Raw genomic sequence first — 10,214 nt, 5'->3', positions numbered from 1 at the left:
GTCAAACAGCAAATAAAGCATCTTTTCTTTACCCAAGTTTGTTGGAAGATGGCTCATGTCAACCTTGTTTCCCTATGCTGTTCAGGTCAGGAAGAAGAAAGTTAAATTGAAATACTGGTAGTCCTCAACTTACAACCATAATGAAGCCCAACATTTATGTTGCTAAGTGAGAACTTTGTAAAGTGAGTTTTGTCCCATTTTACGACTTTCCTTACAAATGCATGTTAAGTGAATCACTGCAGTTGTTCAATTAGTAACCTGGTTGTAAGTGAATCTGCCTGCGCCATTGACTTTCCTTGTCAAGTCACAAAAGGGGATCGTGTGAACCTGGAACACTGCAGCTGTTATAATTGTGAGTCAGTTGTCAAGCATGCAAATGTAAACCACATGATCATGGTGATGCTGCATCATTCATAAGTGTGACAAGTGGTCATACGTCACTTTTTCCAGTGCCGTTGTAACTCTGAACAGTCACTAAACAAACTGTTATAAGTCAAAGACTACCTGTAGTTTTTTCTGCTTTACCCACCAAGACAGAAGGTAAATTTCTCCACAATTGGTGTCTTGAAGAATCTGAAAGCTGTAACTGGTGCAAAGTAAACTAAGGCTGACACTAAATAATCTGTCTTGGGTTACTGTTAGTTAAAGGAGGAGCAAAGCTCTTTTCAAAATCCTCCATCTCATTTTAAGAGACACATGGCATGCCTTCCAGCCACAGACCACAGCGCCTCAAGTTTGCATCTCTGTCAAAATGTACTGAGCTAGGAAAATCTGCAAATTCCTCTTTCGCCAAGCATTTATTACTTTATTTGTTTGTCAAGCATGTATGAGAAAACAAGTATAAGTATGAACATAACATATAAACATATAAGTATAAACAGGTATAAGTATATACATAATAAATGAGTACGAATAAATGGATAAATAGGAACAGTAGGACAAGGACAGTAGGCACGCTGGTGCCCTTACGCATGGCCCCACCGTGCATATTACCATGTTGTTAATCGCAGTTTTTCACTTTCAGAAATATTTTCATTTTGTTAGTTGTCCTGGGTCCTCGGAAGAGCAGGACGCTCTCCGAGTAGGCTGCACGCAGATTCGCAATCGATTAAATAAAAGTGTAACTGAGATCGATTAAATAAAAGTGTAACTGAGATAACCAGAGCATACAAAACATTTGCTAGACCAATACTCGAATACAGTTCATCAGTCTGGAACCCACATTACGTATCTGATATTAGCACAATTGAGAAAGTCCAGAAATATTTCACAAGAAGAGTTCTCCACTCCTCTACTCGTTGTAGAATACCTTATGCCACCAGACTTGAAATTCTAGAACTAGAAAACCTTGAATTACGCCGTCTTCGGTCTGACTTAAGCATGGTATATAAAATCATACATTGCAATGTCCTACCTGTCAATGAATACTTCAGCTTCAACCATAACAACACAAGAGCACACAATAGATACAAACTCAAAGTTAACCGCACCAAACTTGATTGCAGGAAATACGACTTCAGCAATAGAGTGGTCAATGTCTGGAATACTCTACCCGACTCTGTAGTTTCTTCCCCAAACCCCAAAAACTTTAACCTTAGACTGTCTACTATTGACCTCACCCCCTTCCTAAGAGGTCTGTAGGGGGCGTGCATAAGCGCACCAACGTGCCTACCGTCCCTGTCCTATTGTTTCTCTTATTCTTTTATTTTTCTTATATGTACCCATTTCATGTATTCACAACTATGTATACACTTATACTTATTATCTTGTAAACAATTGGCAAATCAAATAAATAAATAAATAAATAAAACTGACAAGATATAAAATTGGATGTGCTGCAGCAACTGTAACTCCGCTTTCTTTCTCTTTGCAACAAGCACGGTTCGGCCAAACTGCCGCACCTTCGTGACAATCGACCCAAAGCCAGGCTTCCTCCCCCTCCCCACACACGCCCTCCACTCTGCACCCCACTTTCCCCAGTGCCACGTTCCAGGCGATTACCGCTCCCGGCGGCTAACGACAACGCCCAGGCGAACTTTTAACGTCCTCGACGTTTCCTCCATTCACCAATGAGGTTCCGATCGGCTTTTCCATCTCTGCGTCGCGATTGGTTGAGCCTGGCTGCCACTCTTGTGTCATCATCAGAGGGCTTGGCTCACGTGGCCGCCGGGTCAGTTTAGCGCGCGGGGCGGAGCTGCTTCAGGTTAGTATTGCCATCCTCACCCTCGTGCCGGCCCCGCCCAGCTCTTGGCTCCTGCACTTCCAGGCAGCCTTGTTACCTGACAGGAGGAGACATGGCTCCCCGCAGGAACCCCAAAAGCGGCAGCCCCGGCCCCGGAGCCCGGAGAGGTCAGTAACAGCCAGTTCGCTGGGCCTCAATAGCAGCTGAATCGGACGTGGGGTTGGCATTGGGGATGGAGGTTGGGGGGGCGAAGACCAGCGTCCCTCACCTTTCTCCTCTCTGCTGCTGGAGACGTGATGGTTTTGCAGAGCCGAGGCTATTTTGGGGGGGGTTCCCATATCTGGTCGCCCCTTCAGAAAACCGCAGGGGTTTTGCTGGCGCCAGGAATTCGAAATTGGCGCCTTGGGTCTTCTTTTTCATCCACCTCTTCCCCCAGTCGGCTGAATTTGCTCCTCTGCCCAAAGGGGAAATGAAGTGGGACAAGACCTGTAATTACAGAAGGGGAAAGTAGAATGGGCTCTAGGATTTCATTTCCTGCGCTGTTTTAGTTACAGGTTTGGAAAGAGCGGCTTACCTTTCTACTTTGACCTCCTCCCTAAATGCACACAAAAGAGAGACAACACTAGGGAGGAGCTTCATCTCATTTCTTCCTCCACGGTGCACTCGGGTCACATCTGTGTGGGGAGGTTTCAGGCGAAGGTTGTGCATTGATGAGTTTATCTGGTGGCCAAATCTTTTAACAGCATATAAAGGAGGATTGGTTTTCAAACGGATTTATGTAGATTTCTGTTGCAAGACGACTGTGGTATTCACATTTAAAGATTAAAAACATGCAATGGCAGTTCTGCTGGCTGATCTTGTCTGTATTAGGAAACCAAGGTGGGCTGGACCTGATTAGAATTTGCTTTAACAGAAAGAGAATTATGGGGCTGTAAGCAAGAGAGACAGATTTAGTGGTAACCTGCTTCTGTATTGTTTGCAAGAAAACCACACGTTTTCATCAGGAATTAAGCCTGTGTTGGTTACCTTAACCTTTAATAGGGTCAGGAAGGGCTGCTTTACATATTTGATGGAAGTTAATCCAGTAGTGAATATTAAGTACGGTTATGTGTCAACTTTTTCTTTCCCACCATACTTTTTTCTCACTGAATCATCAGTGGATTCTTTAAACCATTTTATTCAACTTTATTCAAGTTGTAGCTGAGGCCAACAGAGCTTTAAATGAAGTATTTTTGCCCTTCAAAAGAATACTCTGTGCATTATGCTCAAAATGCAAATTACTGGGTTGCTTCAGTTGTATCATCAAAATATAGTTCAAAACTGTTACAGTTACCTTAGCAGCCCTCCTGACTTTCATTCTAGATGTTTTGAACTATGCATCAACTGTTCAGAAACTTTGTTTCCATTTTTCAATAATCAAAGCTTGTTACACTTTTTGTATCTGGACAAACTAAGACAAATGAAACAAGCTAAGTTAAAGCTATGATTTATGAGACTAGAAGAATAGAAATTTAAATAGTGCAAAACACGTGTTCTTTTACATCTTTTTACCTTCTACTCCAACTTCATAGATGCATTGCACTAGGACTAGGTCAGGGCTGTCAAACTCTGGGCCCATGATCTGGATGCGTCATACTCTGGCCATGCCCATGTCCGGTTTAGTGAACGGGGAAAAAGTCCCAATATGTCACATGACGCTGCCATGACAACCTGAGTTTGACACCCCTGGACTAGGTGAAACTTAGTAAAACATAGCCTCATAATCCTTTACTTTAATTGATTCACAGTAAACTATTGGTTCAAACAATTTATATGATACAAGTAAAATCAACTTAAGTTTGTTAGCCTTACATAAGGTAACAAACTAAATAATAATTGCAGTTCCCTGTGAGAATTTGTAGTACTGTTTGGTGGAATATTATATTTTTGATTTGTGTTAAAATACAGATTTCATTTTATTTTTCCTCAGTTATTTTTCATATATGTATGGCCACACGTCTCACAAGAAAGTGATTCTGGGTTGGGTACAACTCTTAATTAAAAATAATACATATAAAACATTCATAATTAAAAACTATGAAAAGTACACAAAATAAGAGGGTTATATTTATACAAGTTAAATTATGAGAATTACATATTTTCCTACATTATAACATGAAGGAAGAGTTATCTGTACCATAAGTGAATTTCTGAGGATTTTTGGATTACAATCCAATGAATGTGATCTCCTGTTGAATCGTTTAGGAAAACCTGTCTATTAGGATCTTTAAAGGAGAGATTTTACCAAAGATTTTTTTCTGATCATAATCCTGTGGATTTGATCTATAAAAAGAAATCTAGTTCTTTTAGATAGAAATTAAATGGAATGGTATTAGAGAAAGAAGCAATAGCTATAGGTTGTGTAAAAGAAATTAACAAAAAATTGAAAATAATTAAGGCACAGATTTAAGATTGGAGTGGGACAAAAGTAAAGTTTTTATCAGAGATTGTTTTGCAGAATGTAATGAATATTGAATTAAAGAAGAAACGAGAAAATCTCACCCAATATTTTGGATGAGATGAAGTGAATATCCAGAAAAGATGTATTTCTTAACAAATTAAACCTGTAAACCTGTTAACAGTAAGAATAATGAAGAAAAATATATAAAGTTACAAAATTGAATTTGCAAATAAATTAAAGCATATAGATTAAGAAAAGAAAAAGATATTGAAATTTCAAGAAGTAGATGCTGTAATAATGGATAATAGCATTTCACAAATTGGAGCTAGATGGATATGGCATGAGTTTGGGTTGTGTGGATATTTAAGTATGATAAAGCTAAGCTTAATGTAGATTTCAAAAATAATTTTGTTAGATTTGCATACTGAGAAAATGGAACAGATATAAATCCAGGTTATGTCCAAAAGTATCTTTGTTGCTCTAAGCACAAGAAGTATTTCATAGAAGAGAAATGATAAGTAAAGACAAATGGCTAACTTATTAACCATATTAGATTTTTGTCAAGAAAAATATAAAATGCAAAATAAAAGTCAAGGGAGGATCTGGAGGCAGAAGGTTACACTTGTCAGTGACAGTCTTATCTACAATTACTAGAGAATAGATAAAATAAGTTTTGGTTTTGAGCATTGTAAGACTGAGGTTAAAATAGAACTGTGTGCAGATGATGAAAATGATATTGCTAAATTGTATAAACGTCTCTTAAAAATTCAAACATAAGGGAAATAATGTATGATAGCACAGGCTAAAAATGCTTACAATGCACAAATGGAACAATGGCAGAATGTATGGTTGAAATAATTGAAATTTACATAATGTTGTAATCTTTAAGAGTAGTTTTATAAAATGATGTATCATTGATATATTTCACCAGAAAAAATTATGTAGACTCTAGAATGTATAAAGCTATTCCAATTTATTCTTGGAAATATAAACAAGAAGTGCTTGGTTTTCATACAAAAACACAGAAAAGTTTGAACTTAATTAATATATTCAGAAGATTTTTAAAAATTAAGATACAGTAGAAACCTGTAGCTTTTATATTTGGTCTGATTGTTAAGCAGCTGTAAGAATTAATGGAACTTTGACTTTATATATTGTCTTTACATATAATTACTGTAGCAAGATTTATTTTATGCACAAAAGTAGAAGCATTCAATATTACCACAATGGAGGAATGGATTGTGTAGTTGATGGAACTTGCTGAGATGATCAGTTGACAGTTTGATTTAAAAAAGTTTAATGGTTACAGGAAATCCCTTGTAGACGTTTTGATGAAATGTAAAAACATGAAATTATGATACATGGTTTTGATGATTAGAAAAAAATAGATTATAGAAAAAGTCATGGGGAAGAAGTTACATCCATATTTATAGCTCTAAAGAAAATCTGCAGCTACTACTTTATTTTTCTTTTTTCTTGCATATTATTTTTGTAATTTATAAACTTTAGGATGATTGTTCTAATTAATTTTTTTTTAATAGGTAAGTCCATCACCTTACATCCCTTGCCTTGCTCCCTTTTGCTCTTTCAGTTTGGACAATTTTTGATATCTAAAATGTTTACATGTCAACTGCTGGTGAACAGAGAATGAGTTAGGGCCAGATTGTTTTATATCTTCTACTTCCATTAAATCTGCTTCTTCGTCTTTACTGGACTTTTACTAGTAAGAAAATTTTTGTCTTCTCAAAACTTATGTAAAGTGTAAGGAAATCCATGGAATACTTTTTATACAATAAGCAGTAAACTCTGGTTTGTGATAATAGGTCAACTGTTTTTAAGCAAACACTTTTAGGGGGGTGTTCTATTTTTCCACCCCAGTTGCTGAATAAGATTAATACTCTTAAAATTTCAAAACAGTAATAATATTGCAAACCATTTAGTTCTCAAAATACTTCCTAGTATAATTCTGGGTGGGAAATGTTAATTTTGTTGGAAGCAAGAACATATTAATTATATTTTAATGTGTTGATGAAAGCATTTTGAGATAGTAGGATTTTTTCTTTAATTTTACTGGTTTATTTAAAAGTATGTCTTTTCCTTGTTTTTTGCATTAGAAGCTTTTACAAATTTCCAGTTGTTATCAAATAATTCTTTATGTTACTGGGACTTCAAATCTAGTCTCAGTAGTGTTCTCTCAGTAATTAGTAAAAAGATTCTTCTATTTTCATTAAGATTGTTATAATCAAGCTTGACTTGAGGGAGATTTTCACTTATTTAGAACGCATGTTTTGAAAGAAGTATATATGCAAAGTATAGCCTTAAATTGGTTTTTCCATTATAAGAGGAGTTTAATACAATCTCTTGTAGAACATTCAAGTTTGTATGTAATTTCCTCATCCATTTTGACTGTGTGTACATATAGTACTCAGTGGTACCAAGAGATTACTCAATGCTAATCTCCTTATCCATAGTTTATCTTACCATGCTTTGAAAATTCCACTTATCAGAATATAAAGCAAAGCCAGAAAATTGTAGTAAATTAATTTTTAAAGTAGTTTGTAGGAAGAAAAGAAGAATTTACCTTTGTCTTTCTCAGATGTTTCTTTTATGTGCCAAGATAGGCTGGGATGCACCAACTGCAATTCTGTTCCTTGGTGCTCTTTGATATAAAGAGTTGCTCTTATTAATGGAATAAAGAAGAGGGAGATGATTGCTTCTTGCCATGTTCAAAAGTTCCCTACTACTGTGGAACAAGCAATAGGGGGAGGTAAAATTGACAGTTATTTTGAAAGTGCTGCTCTTCAAACCTGCTGGATAAATGCCGGTAAGTGGAGAGGATAATATTAGGCTACAAAGCCCAGAAAAACAAGTGTGACTAACTACCATTCAAAAAGGAGGAATGAGTTATGTATCCTTACCCCTTTTTAACTTACTTTAAAAGTAAGTTTAAAAGTTTGTGAGTTCAAGTCCTGCCTTAGCCATGAAATCTAACTGGGTGACTCTGGTCCAGTCATTCTGTTTCAGACCAGCCTATCTTAGAGGGTCGTTGTTGTAGGGAAAGGAGGACGAAAAAGGAAGAGGAAGATATGTCGGATATATTCAATGCCTTTAGTTGTTTATAAAAATAGTAAAGGCGGGATACAAATAAAAAATAAAAGTAAGCCTACTACAAATAAAAAATAAAAGTAAGCCTACTATTGGATAGCATTCGCATGCCTGATTTTAGCCATTGAATATAATCTTTTATTTGATTCCAATTACATACATTTTTGCTAATGTGGGATGCAAGAGACACTATGAATATGTCTCAATAAGTAAGCAAATTTGTACACAATTGTAGAAAATGATTCTTCAGGTTATTTGCTGGGACAAATTTTATTTATTTTGTTGAATGTGTACACTGCCTAACTCCCAGTGATTCTGGGCAATTCATACAAAAATATGAAAATGATAAAAAAATGCAGCAATAGAAGAAAAAAAATCAGAAAAAACAAACCGCAAAGATGACAAAACTTGGTGGCAGTAACACATACATCTTCTTCTCACAAGGCACTACTCCCATCATATCCAGACCAAAAGCCAGTCTTAAGGCTGTCTGAAACATTAGTAAGATGGGACTCACATGGATCTTGAAGGAAAACCTCATTCCAGAGGACACATTCTTTGTCATACCACCCAGCCCCTCTTAAATCTACATTGGTTGTCACCTTCTCATATTTTAAAATTTCATTATAAAAGACTCATGTGGTTGATGTTTTACATGGATCTGTGTACAATTTCTTTTGAATGTTCACTAATTTAATTCAATAAAGGGCACAAAAATGTTTATGACCAAATAAATATTTTTGCCAGAGACCACCGTTGTTTTCTCAGTGACTTTCACAGCAGTTTGCATCAAAATAGTACAATTACTATGACTTTGTATAATTTTACCAAGGATTTTTTGGAAAAAAAATATTAGATTAATGAAAAGTGTAATATATATCCTGCTACATATACATTTGGGGTAGTCTAATATTCAGTTGCCGTGTTAAAAAAAGTGCATTTACCGTTTCCTATGGATTTTAGAATAAATTACTGTTAAAGTATTGTAAACCTTATTAAAACTGATGGTCCTTTCTTTTTTTTCATTCAGTTTTCCATTCTATCCCAGAAACAAATCCTATATAAGGAACTATTTACCAAAGGAAAGCAAGCGTTGCCTTTTCTGAATGTCAATAATCCTTGCTTCCTTTTCTTTTATTGCAAAATTGGATAAAAGTTCAGAAAAACTTGAGCAATTATATAAAAGGTTAAAAAAAGGCTTTAAATGATAAGTTTCCTCCAAGAAACTTGCAAAAAGAAAGTAAACTAGATGGGAAGAAAACATCACATTGAAAAGGGTAGAGAATAGCACCAGACTACATGGGTTAGTCAGCATATGAAAAGTTCATGCATTTAAATTAATAGGCTGCCTTTATAGTTACAGCAAATTTACTATATTTACTCTTTAAGTTTTTTCTGTCATCATAGTTATATTACTTGACTTTATATAGCTTTGTAACCTGGTTTTAAAGAGAACAGTGCAGGCCTACCTGCACTTTAACCCTAGGTATTAGGGTAGGATCAGGTATTGTGCTACTTCATAATTTATTTATCATAGTTTGTATGTGTGTGTATTCATTCATCTTCTTGTGCCATATCTTCGGATGTTAGCAATCATGTTGGCAATCCTATTTTAAATTTAGGTTTAAGGTTAGGTTTTGCCACCATTATCATGATTTTCCTGGGAAATATATAGTGTAGTAGTGTTCCCTTTGCTTTCTACAGCATTGTGCAGACACTGTTCAAGTGGCTGCCACCACATCATATGCCAGGGGTGGGCAAACTTTTTGGCTCGGGGGCCGCATTGACTTTTAAAATTTGACAGATGGGCCGGGTCATCACAAGATTTTTTGGGAATCGCCCCCCCTTTCCCCCCCTTCTTCTCCTCCTTCCCCTCCCCTCGGAGGCCCCCTGAGTCAGGAGTTGCTACCGCCGGCACGGCCTCCAGTCCCGCGTTGCCTCGGGAAGGGAAAGGCAAAAAGGAAGAGCCACGGCGGTGCTTTGCAACGGCAGCAGCGGCACCGGAGGCTCAGGCTCAGCGGCTCCTGGTTTTGCCTTTCCCTTCCCAAGGCAACGCGGGACTGGAGCGCGCGAGCCGCGCCGGCGGTAGCAACTCCTGACAGCCCCAGCCGGACACCTGAGCAGAGCCCGGGCGGAACTGCCTGTTGCTGCTGCGGGCGCTGCTGCGGGCGTCTGGCTGCCCAAGTAAAGAACTGCACCAGCTCAGGGCAACTATGAGGAGCAAGAGGGGAGAGGCAGAGAAGGAGGCAGAGAAGGAGAAGGGGAAACCCGGAGCGCCGCCGGGTCGCCTCCTCCAAGCAGCCTGCCCGCCCGCCGGGCGGGACCCTTCCCGCTCCTGGTGGGAAGACGCTCCCGCCTGCAAACTTTGCCTGTGCAAAGTTTAAGCCTGGAAGCCCTGGAAACCCCAGCAACTTCCCAGCAACTTTCGGCTTCCTTTTAACTCGTGGGCGCTCGTGCCTGGCCCGAGCCGCGCGGCGGAGGGGAAAC

At 38.0% G+C, this 10,214-nt stretch overlaps 1 protein-coding gene across 2 annotated transcripts in view; it reads left to right on the top strand.

The window, feature by feature from the left end:
- Positions 1 to 2,258: 2,258 nt before the first annotated feature.
- The window catches only part of ASPH (aspartate beta-hydroxylase), a 109,071-nt gene continuing 101,115 nt past the window's right edge, over positions 2,259 to 10,214 (top strand). For both annotated transcript variants that reach the window (XM_087961782.1, XM_087961781.1), the window contains exon 1: positions 2,259 to 2,349. In XM_087961782.1, coding sequence (XP_087817908.1) covers positions 2,295 to 2,349 — 55 coding nt within the window. In that variant the 5' untranslated portion in view covers positions 2,259 to 2,294. The remainder of the gene's footprint in view (positions 2,350 to 10,214) is intronic.

Source organism: Notechis scutatus, chromosome 3 (assembly GCF_049901735.1).
Source record: "Notechis scutatus isolate UNSWTSFEM ecotype Mainland chromosome 3, rNotScu1.2, whole genome shotgun sequence".
Taxonomy (NCBI): Eukaryota; Metazoa; Chordata; class Lepidosauria; order Squamata; family Elapidae; genus Notechis; species Notechis scutatus.
This window is presented reverse-complemented; position numbering and strand designations above follow the sequence as displayed.